Below are 17,334 nucleotides of genomic sequence, written 5' to 3' on the forward strand. Positions count from 1 at the left end.
TCTCTTCTCAGAAGAATGAGCATTTGACTGTTTACTAAAGCCCTGAAATGTCTATATTGAGAGTACTTTTAGCCCTTTGATAAGCAACGCTGCTGCTCTAAGAGAATATCTATTTTAGGGCTCTGATGTTGCATTTAAGGAAACATCTGCTCTCTCTGTTCCAGCATGCATCTGGTCTACATCCCAAACGGCACCACATTCCCTATATAGTCCACTACTTTTTTATTTTTTTATTTTTTTACCATGGCCCTGGTCAAAAGTAGTGTACTGTGTAGGGAATAGGGTGCCATTTGGGACAGAAACCTTGTCTTTCAGTGCACACAGGGCTTCATGGCAGAGGTTCAGCTTTTTAAAATGTGAAATGCCATCATTTTCCCACACATGCACCGTGAGTTCAGCATGCAGCATGAGAGAGGGAGAGATAAATATAGCTTGTTTGACTTGCTAGCACACCAACCATCTTGGTCATGCATTAAGAACTAATGGCACTCATTAATTTTTAGTAGCAAAAGAGTGCTAGAGTATAACTTTAAGGACATCCACAATCCAATATTTTTGGAATCTGTTTGGAAGCACTTTTTATGAAGTCCTTTATAATGCATTATAATACACTTATGTTTAACAGTAATGACACTGACTGTAAGATTCCATTGTGATCTCGATCTACAGGTTAACCCTCACTTCAATCTGATTTAAGAGTCTTCTTTCTAAGCCCTGATTTAAAGATGCAACGCTTCATGCAGATGGGCTAGCTGCAAGCCAAGTGGCCGTTGATTCGCTTGGCAAGTTGGCATCACACTGAATCTGTGAGAACAAGTAGATGAGTGGATTGGTGCCCATTTATATGATGCCAGTCTAAGAGGTAGGGTGAGTCTTATGTTCAACACAGCTAAGATATTGTTGAAGAACAGCCATGGCAGTGTTAGCTGTAAGTTAGGATCATCATACTGTACATATACCTACAGTATATGACAGCGGAGGCTGCTGAAGGGAGGACGGCTCATAATAATGGCCGGAATGGAGTGAATGGAATGGTATGAAACAGATGGTTTTCTTGGGTTAGTTACCATTCCATTACGCTCCATCCCAGCCATTACTATGAGCCGTCCTCCCCTCAGCAGCCTCCAATGATCTATGAATACTGTAAGGTGTGATGGTTTCTTTTTACTATTGAAATGCCTTTGGGAAATGCAAAATGTTTATATTGACTGAGTATTGCATGCCTTAGGATTGGTAGAGGGGCTAGAGGATGTCCCACGCAGTTAGGCTCCCTGCATTATTATTAACTTTGTTTAAAGTCGGGCCCTTGTGCCATGTGTAAACTGTTATGAGGGCTCCTCAGATTACTGTCGGTCCCAAATGGCACCATATTCCCACTACTTTTGACCAGGGCTGACGAAAGCTCCCATAAGCCCAGGTGAAAAGTTAGTATAGTATAAAGGGAATAGGGTGCCATTTGGGACGCAGCCTGAGGCAGCAGTGAAACGGGGCTTTTTAAGCAGTAGTGCTGATGGAAACATGCTGGAGATGCCTTGGATCTCCCTCTGGCATGCTGGGTATGTATACAGACAGTGGGCTGTGTTTATGACCAGCCCTGTCTTGTAGGGTCCTGACGTCCACAAGGTTATGGCCACTAGATTTATGAACCTGGGGAGGGGGTTGACTTTACGTAGAACCAAACGCCATACATGGTGCGTATGAATCAAGGAGCGAGGGCCAAAAAGGTCCTCGCTCTCTCTCTCAGGAAGACCTCCGTAATAGAGAAGTCCCTCGTGGAAATGTGCCTGTTTCGCTCAGAACAGCTCGTCCTCTTGCTCCCCCTGTCCCTTTTTATTTTGATATATGATTTCTTTCTATATAACTGTATTGTGATAATACATGTTTTTATCATTAGATTCAACTTAGCTTTTTACCCCATTATGACTAAAGTATAATTGATGAGTCAAGTCATTTGATTTTGACTCTTAAAGACCTTGGCAAGAGCATCGCCCTTTTCCCTCATGTCCTACGGTCATCTTTAATGAGATTATCCAAGTGTTTGCTTTTTCAGGACATGTACCTCACTAGTTTGCCAATAACATCACATCAGTCATTTGGAGTGTCCAGATCGTCGCTGTGGTGTTTAGAGCACGGGTCTAAAGGGTGATCGAGCTGTAATTGAAGTACTGTAACGTGTCCGATCAAAAGTAGTGCACTGTATAGGTGTTAGGGTGCCTTTTGGGACGCACACCTGGTAACGTTCAGGACATATCTCGTATTCATCCCAAATGGCACCCTATTCCTTATTTTGTGTATTACTTTTGACCAGGGCTCTGTTCACAAAGAGTGCACTAAATAGGGAAAATGGTGCCATTTGGGATGCAGAAATAGCATTGCGTTGTGCTCTGGAAACTTCTCCAGATGGCAAGTCTGTAGTTATGGATGAAATTCTACTCCTGACTTCTGAGGATGACAAAATGTGATCAGAGTAGGAGGAATTCTATCGTAATATTTATTCATTCTGACTCCATAATCATGTGTATAAAATGCATATGGCCCTGTGCGTCTCTGACGGGTCTAGAAAGATCATTGCTAATCATTGCATCACCAGACTATAATGTGTCTATCTTGTACCATAATGGAATTAATAATGTTCGGATACTTATAAGCTGTTTCTATCGATCTAAGTTCTCGCATTATTTGAGTCACGTTTAGAGCAGAGTTGTCAAGGTGGAACCCAAGTGTACGATGTGTAGTATAATTAAAGTACCAGTCAAAAATTGACACACCTACTCATTCCATTTTTTTTGTGGTTTTTTTTTTTGTTGCTAGTTTCTACATTGTAGAATAATAGTGACGGAATCAAAACTATGAAATAACACATGGAATCATGTAGTAACCAATTTTTTTTTAAACAAATCAAAATACATTTTAGATTCTTCAAAGTAGCCACCCTTTGCCTTGACAGCTTTGCACACTTGTGGCATTCTCTCAACCAGCATCATGAGGTAGTCACCTGGAATGCATTTCAATTAATAGGTGTACCTTGTTTTAAAGTTCATTTGTAGCATTTATTTCCTTCTTAATACGTTTGAGCAAACCAGTTTTTTGTTGTTACAAGGCAGGGGTGGTATATAGAAGATGGCCCTATTTGGTAAAAGACCAAGTCCATATTATGGCAAGAACAGCTCAAATAAGCAATGATAAATGACAGTCCATCATTACTTTAAGACATGAAGGTCAGTCAATCCGGAAAATGTCAAGAACTTTCTTCAAGTTTCACCATTGAGCGCTATAATGAAACTGGCTCGCATGAGGACGGCCACAGGAAGGGAAGACCCAGTTACCTCTGCTGCAGAGTTAACTGCACCTCAGATTGCAGCCCAAATAAATGCTTCACAGAGTTCAAGTAACAGTCACATCTCAACATCAACTGTTCAGTGGAGACTGCGAGAATCAGGCAAATGGACATTAAACCCGTGGAAATCTGTCCTTTGGTTTGATGAGCCCAAATTTGAGATTTTTGGTTCCAACCAGCATGTCTTTGTGAGACGCAGAGTAGGTAAACGGATGATCTCCATGTGTGGTTCCCACCGTGAAGCATGGAGGAAGAGATGTGATGGTGTGTAGGGCTATTTGACCAAGGAGAGTGATGGAGTGCTGCATCAGATGACCTGGCCTCCACAATCACCAGACGGCAACCCAAGTGAGATGGTTTGGGATGAATTGGACCGCAGAGTGAAGAAAAAGCAGCCAACAAGTGCTTAGCATATGTGGGAAGTCATTCAAGACTGTTGGAAAAACAGTCTTCATGAAGCAGGTTGAGAGAATGCGGTCAATGCAAAGGGTGGCTACTTTGAAGAATCTCATTTACTATATATATATTTAGATTTTTCATAACACTTTTTTTTGGTTACTACATGATTCCATATGTTATTTCATAGTTTTGATGTCTTCACTGTTATTCTACAATGTAAAATATATATATATATATTTAAAATGAATGAATAGGTGTTGCCAAACTTTTGACTGGTACTGTATATTTATCATTAGTCCAGAACAACAAAACAAAGAATATTACTCTGAAGTACAAGGACTGCAGTATGAAGCCAATTTAAAAGTGATAAAGATGCATTACAAGTATGCAATAAGAATAGAATTAGAAAATGTGTACATACCATACATTTTTCTACAATGTAGAAAAGTGTCTGTCTAATAACATAGCATACACACCACACTATGGCGTAGGCCTACAAAGTATAGCCAGGAAATTTGCAATACAAGTTCTCAATGAATGAAGCAACCCATTTCAATTTCCTCCATCGATTAATTAGCATCACTCTGCTGGCCAACAAACAAAACGCATAAAACTTCACAATCATTCGCAAAACCTAATCGACACACTCAATCTAAATGATAGGGGCTTTGAACTGACCACCGTCCGGCGACCAGTTTAGTTCAGCAATTCTGTAAAGATAAATCCTTAACTTGCAGCTCTTCAGAGCTACTGAAGGGATCCAAACATGACAATTTAATTTAATCAGTCGTCATGCCTCTGAGTGTGCCAGCATCCTTGGACCTCCGTGGCAATGGTCCGGCCCCAGAGAAAGCCACTGGCGAAGGTGTGCTTCACTCCTGTGATGCGTATAAATATGGTCATCCATCCGGACAGTGCCATAAATCGTGATCAAATCATCACGCTGTGCCTTGGCGCCGACGAGTCTTCATCACCGCTTTCATCATCGGTCAACCTCTAATTTTTCAACGACAAGTCCATATGAGGATCAGCTGTAACGTTGTTACACTTGTAACGTTCTGCTCCAGAGCCTCTGAAAGTTTTCAGACTATACGCTTGGCTGCCAATGTCATTGAGAACACAGGTTTCCACAGTCTTTGGCATGGTTTCTTCAGTACTGTAGGTTTCAGATGTCCTGGCTGCAGTAGATTGCCAGACAGCTGTGTAATTGATGTAGGAGAGCTCTTGCTCTTGGCCCGGAGGTTCATCTTCATCTGAACGAGCGGAGACTCCCAAGCGATGCACAGGGCTCCCAAATCAAATCAAAATCAAATGTTATTGGTCACATATACACATGGTTAGCAGATGTTATTGTGAGTGTAGCGAAATGCTTATGCCTATACTTCTAGATCCGACAGTGCAGCAGTATCTAACAGGCAACATCTAACAATTCCACAACAAAACCTAATATGCACAATCTAGTAAAGGAATGGGATGAGAATATATAAGTATGAAATATATGGATGAGCAGTGACAGTGGCGAAGATGCAATAGATAGTTAAGGATACAGTATATACATATGAGATGAGTAATGCGAGATATGTAAACATTCTTAAAGTGGCATTACCCCATAGGGTTCAGGTCAGAAGTATTGCACTATGTACAGGAAATGGGGTGCCATTTGGGAAGTACTATAAGAAATCTTCTCCAGGCTTAATATACAGTGCATTCGGAAAGTATGGGGAGCGTCGCTGCACAGCTATTTTCAGGTCTCTCCGGAGATGTTTGATCGGGTTTAAGTCCGGGCTCTGGTTGGGCCACTCAAGGACATTCAGAAAAGTGTCCCAAAGCCACTCCTGCGTTGTCTTGGCTGTGTGCTTAGGGTCATTGTCCTGTTGGAAGGTGAACCTTCGCCTCAGTCTGCGCTCCTGAGCACTCTGGACAGATTTTTATCAAGGATCTCTCTGTACTTTGCTCAGTTCATCTTTCCCTTGATCCTGACTAGTCTCCTAGTCCTTGCCGCTGAAAAACATCCCCCACAGCATGATGTTGCCACCACCATGCTTCACCGTAGGGATGGTGCCATATTTCCTCCAGACGTGACGCTTGGTATTCAGGCCATGGAGTTCAATCTTGGTTTCATCAGACCAGAGAATCTTGTTTCTCATGGTCAGAGTCCTTTAGGTACCTTTTGGCAAACTGCAAGTGTGTTGTCATGTCTTTTACTGGGGAGTGGCTTCTGTCTGGCCACTCTACCATAAAGGTCTGATTGGTGGAGTGCTGGAGAGATGGTTGTCCTTCTGGAAGGTTCTCCCAAACCAAGGCTCTTCTCCCCCGATTGCTCTGTTTGGCCTGGCGGCCAGCAGTAGGAAGAGTCTTGGTGGTTCCAAACTACTTCCATTTCAGAATAATGGAGGCCACGGTGTTCTTGGAGACCTTCAAATCTGCAAAAATGTTTTGGTACACTTCCCCAGATCTGTGCCTCAACACAATCCTTTCTCGGAGCTCTCCGGACAATTCCTTCGACCTCAAGAAGCTTGCTGTTTGCTCTAACATGCAGTCAACTGTGGGATCTTATATAGACAGGTGTGTGCCTTTCCAAATGTCCAATCAATTGAATTTACCACAGGTTGACTCCAATCAAGTTGTAGAAACATCAAGGATGATCAATGGAAACAGAATGCACCTGAGCTCAATCTCGAGTCTCATGGCAAAGTGTCTGAAAAGTTATGTAAATAAGGTCTGTTTTTTATTTTTAATACATTTGCAAAAGATTCTGGACCTGTTTTTGTTGTTGTTATGGGGTGTTGTGTGTAAATTGAGAATTTTTATTTTATCCATTTTAGAATAAGGCTGTAATGTAACAATGTGGGAAAAGTGAAGGGGTCTGAATACTTTCCGAATGCACTGTATAGTATTCCAAGACTCCAATAACTATTGATTTACATGACAAACAGTCCATTGGGGGAATGCTGCTGAATCTCAAGTTGGTTGTCTTGGCTTAGTGTGCGGCTTAGTAAATGACTCATGTTCTTAAAGTAACCCTGCTAATGTTGTCGTTACATTTCAGCGAAGAACATTTTCAAGAGAACGGACCCTCCAAATGCAGTTGACACCAAGAAGCCGTCGAAGCCGTCTGCCCCTGTATTCCTACGTGGTCTGAAGGATCTGAAAGTCATGGACGGTAGCAAAGTCATCATGACCGTAGAGGTGGCGGGTAAGAGAAGGCCTCGTCTCTCCTCCTCCTAGGTCATATTCTTTAGGTAGCAAATGAAAGAAAACAGACTACCTAGACTAGTCCAATAAAAACACGTTTTTATATTCCGTTGAAAAGCATTTCAATGACGGTGTGCCACAATGAATACATACAACCCTGGTCGGTGTCTTGTGTTGACACTTATTCCTATTAATCAGACTGGAAAACTCATATTTTGCTATTGTTTTGTGTTTTTAGCAACTCTGTTTGCTTTAGACACTGGTATTTCCTGCTCAGCCCCCCAGAGATAAGTTGTTTGGTTTTTAGTTGTTTTATGCATTTGCATTTCCTTCCAACATGTGACCTGAGGGGATGGGTAGCCTCTTGGAGTATTATCATTTGTTATTATATCATCTTCATCATCTCACTTCCTGTTTGTCTGAGAGGTTGTTCGCAGGAGTCGCAAGTAGTATGGCGTATGATTTTAAGTTATTATTTTAGGCCTTTCATCATTTAATGTAAATAGTGATGGAGCGGGATGGTCTCTCACTGTGTTTTCTTATGGAGATTTATGATAACAGTAATCCACATGCAATGTATTCAATTATACCATGCATCATACCTGTGTGGAAAATGCATAATATTGTGCAAGATAATTCTAAGTCACAGCATGTGTTATGTAATACAACCTGTCATAACAACATGTAACTATAGGGCACAATTCAAATGATTTTAAATTACAAAATTACATATTGGTTTCCTTACTCAGTAAGCAGTCTGACAGAAATCCATGTTTTGGTTTTGTTTAGCTGACCATGTTCTTCAAATGCTAACTTTTTAGCATGTTTGTCCAAAAATCAACTTATTAACCAAACAATTAGTATGTTTTGTGTTCAAATGATCTTAAAGTAGCTTTATTGAGCTAAACGATACATGTCAGACACTTTTTAAGATGGGGGCATGAAGCAAGAAAAATTTTAACTTCTGGAACAATGACTTACATTGGTCTTTGGACAATAATGCTAAAAAAGTCATTTGGAGACAGTGACCAGGTAGACAAAGCCAAACACAACCACGTCCAAACACAAGGTTTAATGTCAAATGTTGTGGTCGTAGGGAATCCTCATCCAGAGATTGTGTGGCTCCACAATGGGAAGGAGATCCAGAAGTCAGAGGACTTCCACTTTGAGCGGAAGGGGAGCCAATGCAGTCTGTTCATCCAGGAAGTCTTCCCTGAGGACACTGGGAAGTACACCTGTGAGGTGTGGAACGAAGTGGGAGAGGTTCGCACCGAGGCCTCGCTCACTGTACAAGGTAGGCTAGTAGCCTAAACTCCACCTAAGCTACCTCAGTATCTCTGAAATATCTCTAGTAGGATGTAGTTTATGCCTAGGGTCATTTTCCCCAGGTTTTCCAGATATCCCGATTTTTGGAATATTCCTGGAATCAGAGAATCCGGAATAAGTTGGAAATCAGGGAATCTTCCAACCAGGATTTTATGGAAAAAAGTTACAGGAAATTCACAACCCTAGTCATGCCATAATGTTGTCTCTGTCTTCCAGAGCCCCAGGACGGGGTGCAGCCCTGGTTCATCACTAAGCCCAAGTCCACCACTGCCTCCTTGGGCCAGAATGTCCTGCTGTCCTGTGCCATCGCTGGGGACCCCTTCCCCCAGTGGAGCTGGATGAAGCAGGGCCAGGTGGTGACCACTGGGCTGGACTATGAGATTCTGCAGAAAGAGGATGTGGTGTCCCTGCTCATCAGGCGAGTCCGGTCCCACCACGCCGGGGACTACGAGATCAGCCTGAGGTAGGCATTTGAGACGCGCTGGACTCCTTACACAGTAGATGACTCACTTCTGTAGTGTCGAGAGAAGGGGCTGTTTATGTTGGAACACACTAACACTGCCATTTACAATATACTATTAGGCAGTGGTTTTGAAGCTGGGGGTCTCGACCTCCCGGGAGGTCGGGAGAAGGTTTTGGGAAACTGAATGGGGGACAATATTTTGTTTCCAAACATATTTTAATAAGCTGAATATACCATTGTTATTTTATATGTAGCCCTTTACCTATTCAATCTGGTTAGCAACATAGGCTGACAAATATTGGACCAAATTCTTCTTTAAAAAAACATCTCTGTGATTCAGAACCAAAACGTTGCACGTCTTGACTGTTGATCATGACCAAAGGACCAGTCATCGGCATTGGCACGCAAAGGCGGGCACACACTTCCAGATTAGTGACCAGAAAGCACTTGTGTACGTTACTGGCTGTATGTATAAATATAGCTGTAACATCACACTGCCTTCAATACCTGTGGCTGATGATGTAACATTCTGGCTCATTTATTACGATATTCGTGAGGAAGGCAACAGCTACGGAGAGACCATGCTATTCATCCGATCAAATCAAATTGTATTAGTCACATGCGCCGAATACAACAGGTGTAGTTAGACCTTACAGTGAAAAGCTTACTTACGAGCCCCTAACCAACAATGCAGTTAAATAATAAAAATGATGGATAAGAATAACAAGTAATTAAAGAGCAGCAGTAAAATAACAATAGTGAGACTATGTACAGGGGGTACCGATTAGTTGAGGTAATATCTACATGTAGGTAGTGTTATTAAAGTGGCTACGCATAGACGATAACCACAGAGAGTAGCAGCAGTGTAAAAGAGGGGCGGTGGCAAATGCCAATAGTCTGGGTAGCCATTTGATGAGGTGTTCAGGAGTCTTATGGCTTGGGGGTAGAAGCTGTTTAGAAGCCTCTTGGACCTACACTTGGCGCTCCAGTTCCGCTTGCTGTGCGGTAGCAGAGAGAACAGTCTATGACTAGGGTGGCTGGTGACTTTGACAATTTTTTGGGCCTTCCTCTGACACCACCTGGTATAGAGGTCCTGGATGGCAGGGAGCTTGGCCCCAGTGGTGTACTGGGCTGTTCGCACTACCCTCTAGTGCCTGGCAGTCGGAGGCCCGAGCAGTTGCCATACCAGGCAGTGATGCAACCGGTCAGGATGCTCTCGATGTTGCAGCTGGACTCCAGAGAAGTGACATGATATCCCTAGTTGATATTGGCTACTAACATGCATGACTTTCAGCTCAAAATGTTAATTTTGTTTATTTCTTTATCTTGTGTCTTGCAAATGTGTGCTGGTCAAACAGTTTGAGAACCACTGCTATAAGGTGCAACTACCACATGTCTGCCTCTGCCAAAGTTAAATTTTAAATCTATGTTTTGATTGGTTATTATAATACATGGATTAGTATGAGGGTTACGAATGTTGAAAAATTATGTTTTTAGGACAATCCAAGACCGGCATCACTGAGACACATCACTGAGCCTCTTCTTGATTTGGTCTTAAAAGCAAGGGCCAGTAGTTAAAACCTTCCCCCTCCCTAGTTTTCCATTCACCTTCTCATCCTCTCTCTCTCTTCTTCTAGGAACAAAGTGGGTGACTGCAGTTGTGTTGCCACTCTGTTGGTCAGTGAGGGTGCTGTGGTGTCCAGTGGAGAGCACCAAACGTATGTAGCTAGCTATCCTACTGCTTCACTGTCAGCCTGGACTATTTTTGCCTTCCCTTCTCTCCACTAACTCCCCCCCTCCCCAGACCCCGGTTTCAAATCAGCTTAATCCCTGAATATAACCAAATAAATTGTTTACAGTACCTTTTCCAGCTGTGCCATTGTTCAAAGCCAGGGGCTTGGGGGATGGGGCCCCGTTCAGGGTGCATGCCCTTATAAGGCTACTGAAGTCATCTCTGATGTAACATCAAGTTAAGTTGTGGTCCCCCCCCCAATTAACCAGTGGATGTCGGGGCTTTTAAACGACCACTGTTTTTTTCCCTCCTCTCTCTGTCTCTCTGTGCTACTGCAGGCTTGAGCCTTGTCAGCGTGTGGGAGGAGTGGACGGGACAGTGCGAGGCAGAGGAGCACCGAGCAGCAGCACTAGCGCTAGCAGCAGCTCCATTCAGCAGCAGCAGGAGTCGGAGGAGCCCAGCGCAGCCCGAGGACTCCTGAAGAGGCGCGTGGAGACCAAGGAGCACCCAGAGGACCAGATCCGCCTGCAGGAGGCTGAGCAGCGCGACTTCCGCACGGTGCTGGGCAGGAAAGTCACCACCAAGAGCGTCTCCGAGGAGGACCTGAAGGAGATCACGGCGGAACAGATGGACTTCAGGAGCCAGCTCCAGCCCAGAGGGGTCAAGCCGAAGACCCTGTCTGAAGATGAGAGGAAGGTCAACGCTCCCGCACAGGTGGACTTCAGAGCCGTCCTGGGGAAGAAGGGGGGAGCCCCTAAACAAGGCGCCGCTCCTGCCGAAAAAGGAGAGCCTGCAGATTTTAGATCGGTTCTGGCCAACAAGAAGAAGCAGACGAGCTTGGAGAACAACGGAGAGAGCCCTGCTCCAGCAGCAGCTCTGGCACAAGCAGCAGCAACACCCAAAGCTCCTGCTTCTTCCCCTGACAAGAAAGAGAAGGAGAAGAACGCTGTCAACTGTGTGGATGGTGGGATTATTGATAAGAAGAATAACAACATTGGAAAGGAGCCAGTGTTCAGTCAGAAGCTGAGTGATGTGAGCGTGGTGGATGGGGCTCGACTGCGACTACAGTGCCAGGTGACCTGTGACCCCCCTGCTACCACTACCTGGACACTAGACGGGAAGGTCATCAAGCCGTCCAAGTTTATCAAGCTGTCCAACGAAGGTAAATGTGTGGCCTACTACTAAAACGACCATGTCTGCCTCCCAAATGGTACCCTATTCCCTTTGTATAGTCCAGAGCCCAAAAGTAGTGCACTACATAGGGCAGGGGTATTCAACTCGTACCCTACGAGGTCCGGAGCATGAATGGTTTTATGATCTACCTGATAGTTAATTGCACCTAATGTAAATTATTCCCTGATTAGAGGGGAACAATGAAACATCGCTGAGGAACTGGCTTCAAGGTTCCAGAGTTGAGTTTTAGGGACATGGGGACGAAGCTACCATTTGGGACGCATTCCATTTCATTAATGCCTTATTCATGTCTGTGGAGGCTTGGCTTCCAATATTAGAAAGTAGTGTGTCTATGACAGACAGAAAGACAGTGATATTACTGAGTTTTCCCTCCTTCACCGAAGTATTACAGGCATTTGAAATGGGATATGATGGGAACAAGTCCCTTTACATAAGGAAGTCGATCAAATTGTATTTGTCACACGCACCGAATACAAGTGTAGACCTTACCTGGAAATGCTTACTTACAAGCCCTTAACCAACAATGCAGTTTTTAGAAAAATTTCAGAAAAATATTTACTAAATAAACAAAAATAAAAAATGAGAGTAACAATAAAATAATAACGAGGCTATATATAGGGGGTACCGGTACCGAGTCAATGTGCGGGGGTACAGGTTAGTCAAGGTAATTGAGGTGATGTGTAGGTAGGGGTAAAGTGACTATACATAGGTAATAAACCGTGAGTAGCAGCAGCTAATGGAAATAGTCCCGGTAGCCATTTGATGAGGTGTTCAGCAATCTTATGCCTTGGGGTTAGAAGCTGTTAAGAAGCCTTTTGGACCTAGACTTGGTGCTCCGGTACTGCTTTCCGTGCTTCTTTGGATTCTTTGAATATTTTTAGGACCTTCCTCTGACACCGCCTGGTGTAGAGGGCCTGTATGGCAGGAAGCTTGGTTCAGTGATGTACTGGGCCGTACGCACTACCCTCTGTAGCGCCTTGCTGTCGGAGGCCGAGCAGTTTTCCATGCCAGGCGGTGATGCAACCAGTCAGAATGCTCTCGATGGTGCAGAGGTAGAACTTTTTGTCATCGACGTTATCATAGCGCCGATATATTTTGTACTGGTTCCATGTAAAAAGCCCCTCTCATATACAACGTGGTGTAATAGAGTAATAATAGCTAATTCCCTTTTTCTGGGCTCTTGGGGGTCCCTCACACACACACACACACACCATGTTCGTCCCAAATGGCACCCTATTCCCTTTTGACCAAGGCCCATAGGAAATAGGGTGTCATTTGGGATCAAATGGCACCCTATTCCCTAAATAGGAAATAGGGTGTCATTTGGGATGCAGAGATCCATAATTTCAGCTCTGTAATTTCAGTCAGCTTGATGTGTTGATGAGCTGTGGAGATTTCTCACATTGCCTGAGACTCTGGCCTTCCTGCTCCACTGTGTGTGTCCAGTTACAGTGCAACTGTATGGGGATAAGTTAGTCCATAGTTTGTCCTTGTGGCAGCAGAGGGTAAGGGTTGCTCTGGTCCCATGACAACAAGGAGATACCTCTGTTAGTGAGAGCGCAGCCAAATGACGCCCTGGACCAGAGCTAGGGGTAGAGGCTATTTAACAAGATGATCAACACCACAGTAACATAAAAACGTGGCACCCTGCTCAACCCCCAGCAACCCCCAGCTGTTATTTAATGTCAGAGATACAGCCCCAAATCCCAACTGTCACACAGCCATGTCTAGTAATGATATGATGGAATTATTACTTGGTGACCCTCCAGGTCACGTTTATTCTCATTTTAGTGTCACCGAAGGTCATGCTGAAGAATGCATAGCTTCAGGCTCTGAGACGGAGGTTTGCATATCCCATTTACATCCCACCATAACACATGAACTATGTTAGTATGTTCTCATGGAACCATAGGGTCGTAATGGAGGCCTCTCTGGCTATGGTTGTCTGTGTGTGTTTTGGGGCCGCTGTGTGTGTATTGTGGCCACTGTAGCTAAGGTCCCTTGTGTGTGTGTATGTTTGTTTTCCTGCAGGAGGCCAGTGCTCCCTGACCATCGACAAGGCCCTGCCCGAGGATGAGGGCCAGTACAAGTGCCGGGCAGAGAATTCTGCCGGTAAAGCTGAGTGTTCCTGCATGGTGCTGGTGGATGGTGAGTTGTTTCAGGCTGACGTGTCCCCTCTGACTGCTCCCCACTCCCATGAGTCCCCCTCAGCCTCATGGCCGCCCCGGCCTCGGCCCAGACACTTCCTGCAATTACAGCGGACAGATTAGCCTAGCTGGAGTCCCTGTTCCAGATTCCCACTGCATGTCCTCCTCCCCCCAACCCCCCCCCCCCCCCCCCCCCCCCCCAGCACTCATTAACAGGCCTGGATAAAAACAATATCCAGGCACGCACAGTTCAATTCTAGTTTTGGATTCCTACGCAAATACAAATTAGTTTAACTTTCGCATACTTCCACTGTTGACGTCAGTGCAAAAGTATGAGATACTGAAACGTTATTTAGCAAATATGATTCAGTCCACCTTAAATAGTCCAGAGCAGGGTTGCCAAATTCTGGGGACTTGCGATACATTCCCTGGTTTCCCTTATTCCCTCCTGATTCCAGGAAACCTCCAACCAGGATTTCGGGAAAGCCAGCGAATGTATTGAAAGTTCCCAGAGAATCATTCCATTTCTAACATGAATGGTCCATTTGTATTAAGTACTTTAAGAGACAACGGTTAGCTGTTGTTGCTGATACATTAAGTAGGAATTCATATAGTTTATCAGATAGGGAAACAAGTAGCCAGTTTTTGGGGCCATGTTGTTTTTTCTCCCCTCTTCCATAGATCCTACAGACACAAACTCGACTGCAGCAGACAAGAAGATCAAGAAGCCATCCACCCCTACCTCAGAGAGTGAGTTTCCAAAATATGTGCTTCCTTATTTCCCAAAAAGGAGCGGCGTGGGATCTCTGTCTCTCCCACTGCTGCAGCCTGCCTTCCCCTCTCTCTCAGCGGGTTGGGGCTCTTTATAGCATGTGAACAAAACTAAGATATTCTTCTGACCCCAACTTCACTCATTAACTCTGGCCCAATCTCTTCTCTCTGTGTAGAGAACCAACATGAAAACTGTGATCAGTAAATCTGTATATATCTTTTCAGCCAAAGTGGTGTAAGTTAGATTTATGCTAATTAGTAAAGGTGTTAGGGAAGATTATGGAGAAGATGTTATTTTCTTATTGGTGTTATTGGTCTTAACCCCCCCCATGCCCGGAGTCAAGCACGCAGATCTACCTTTACATAAAAGGCTTTGGATCAGGCACACTCGGGCCGGGCATGAAGAATGTTCATTTATCCCTCCTGCCTCTAGCCTGGATGGTTCCTTCCAGGGGTCAGAGGCCACTATGACACCCCTCTCCTCTGTGATGTTTGACAGAGCTAATTGAGTGCTGTTTGTCTTTAAGCCCGGGACACTCACTCGAACTTAAAACATGCCCAAGGAGAAAGGGAGAGGGGAGGGGAGAGAGAGGGACCTTTTGCATGGCTGCCCCGCTCACTCAACCTCCTCTCCCAAACTTCCATGTAAGGCTTTCGTCTGCCTGCTCCCTTAGCCCTCTCTTGACTCGCATGCTCTGGCCTCTTTTTCCTATACTCTGAGGTTCTGCAGAAAATCTGCCAGCTTCAGGGATACGCTTTTGTCCTGCTGGAATGTGGACTGACCCAAACAAGCTCTAAAACTAAGAGCTATGTGGTGAGCGTTTAAATTATTTTTTTTAAACACGCATGAGGCAGAGACCGGACATGAGAGCCCCTGATGATTAAGTCGACGCTATTCTCTTTTTAGAATGATGGATTCCCAAGTAGGAGGGATTTGCAACCAGTAAATAGGTGTTTAGCGTTCACAGCATTGGCTAGGGTTGGAGGTAATTCTGTTTTTAGAAGGATTCACTCACAACAATGTTCCCATGGTATTGGGATCACCTCATGTGACGCTTTAGAGTACAGGAACTCTGTGATATTTGGGGTCAGTGCTTATGGATCTCGAGATTTTGTTATTTTACAATGGCACTAGAAAGCAAGCCTTGCTGCAGATATTATACAATATAAAAGAATGGAGGGAATAGCATCTGTTTTACGGGCTCTTGACCATTTGTGTTTGTTTGTTTTTGCTCATCTTTTGGCCTATGATTTTAATGCAGGAAAACTGAAATCCCACCTAATATCTACCAACACGTCACCTGTGCAACTAGAGGAGAAAAAAAAAACTCTAGATCACCTTTACTACACACACACAGAGACTCATACAAAGCTCTTCCTCGCCCTCTGTTTGGTAAATCTGACCATAATTCTATCCTCCTGGTTTCTGCTTACATGCAAAAACGTAAACAGGAAGTATCCGTGACGCGCTCAATACAGAAGTGGTCCGATTAAGCGGATGCTAAGCTACAGGACTGTTTCGCTAGCGCAGACTGGAATATGTTCAAGGATTCATCCGATGGCATTGAGGAATTTACCACATCAGTCACCAGCTTCATTAATAGATGCATCGATGATCATCGTGCCCACAGTGGCCATACGTACATACATATCCCAACCGAAAGCCATGATTTAAAGGCAACATCTGTACTGAGCTAAAGGGTAGAGCTGACACTTTCAAGGAGCTGGACACTAATCTGGACGCTTAGAAGAAATCCCTGCTAAGTCCTCCAAAGAACCATCAAACAGGCAAAGCATCAATATAGGACTAAGAGTGAATCCTACTACACCGGCTCTGACAATCGTCAGATGTGGCAGGACATGCAAACGATCATGGATTACAAAGGAAAACCCAGCTGTGAGCTCCCCAGTGACGGGAGCCTACGAGATGAGCTTAAATGCCTTCTGTGCTAGCTTTGAGGCTAGCAACACTGAACCATGCATGATCGAACCAGCTGCTCCGGTAGTCTGTGTGATCACGCTCTCCATAGGTGATGTGCGTAAGACATTTTTTAAACAGGTTAACATTCACAAGACCGCAGGGCCAGACAGATTACCAGGACCTGTACTCAGAGCATGCACTGACTAGCTGGCAAGCGTCGTCACTGACATTTTCAACCTCTGCCTGACCCAGTCTGTAATACCTACATGTTTCAAGCAGACCATTATAGTCCCTTTGTCCTCTCCTGTACTCCCTGTTCACCCACAACTGCGTGGCCGTGCACGAAAACAATATCTTAAGTGTGCCGACGACACGGCAGTGGTAGGCCTGATGATCACCTATGACGATGAGACAGACTATAGGGAGGTCAGAGATCTGGCATTATGGTGACAGGACAACAACCTCTCCCTCAACCTCAGCAGGTTAAAGTAGCTGATTGTGGATTGCAGGAAACGGAAGGCCGACCACGCCCCCATTCACATCATCGGGACTGTAGTGGAGCGGGTCGAGAGCTTCAAGTTCCTCTCTGTCCACATCACTAAGGACCTATCATGGTGCAAACACACCAACACAGTTCCCCCTCAGGAGGATAAAAATACTTGTCATGGGCCCTCAGATCCTCAAAAAATAGATGCACCATTGAGAACATCTTGACTGGCTGCATCACCGCTTGGTATGGCAACTCCTTGGCATCTGGCCGTAAGGCGTTACAGAGGGTAGTGCGTATGGCTCAGTACATCATAAGGGCCGAGGTCCCTGCCATCTAAGACCTCTATACCAGGCGGTGTC

The 17,334-nt window shown here is 44.6% G+C and overlaps 1 protein-coding gene across 3 annotated transcripts in view; it reads left to right on the forward strand.

Moving 5' to 3' along the window:
* Window positions 1-17,334, forward strand: part of LOC109865875 (myosin light chain kinase, smooth muscle) — an 89,877-nt gene that overhangs the window by 52,031 nt on the left and 20,512 nt on the right. For all 3 annotated transcript variants that reach the window (XM_031794268.1, XM_020454368.2, XM_031794271.1), the window contains 7 exons: window positions 6,786-6,932; window positions 8,028-8,225; window positions 8,474-8,720; window positions 10,358-10,438; window positions 10,791-11,614; window positions 13,678-13,794; window positions 14,475-14,543. In XM_031794268.1, the coding sequence (XP_031650128.1) occupies window positions 6,786-6,932; window positions 8,028-8,225; window positions 8,474-8,720; window positions 10,358-10,438; window positions 10,791-11,614; window positions 13,678-13,794; window positions 14,475-14,543 (1,683 nt within the window). The remainder of the gene's footprint in view (window positions 1-6,785; window positions 6,933-8,027; window positions 8,226-8,473; window positions 8,721-10,357; window positions 10,439-10,790; window positions 11,615-13,677; window positions 13,795-14,474; window positions 14,544-17,334) is intronic.

This window comes from Oncorhynchus kisutch, linkage group LG2 (genome assembly GCF_002021735.2).
Source record: "Oncorhynchus kisutch isolate 150728-3 linkage group LG2, Okis_V2, whole genome shotgun sequence".
In the NCBI taxonomy this organism is placed as follows: Eukaryota; Metazoa; Chordata; class Actinopteri; order Salmoniformes; family Salmonidae; genus Oncorhynchus; species Oncorhynchus kisutch.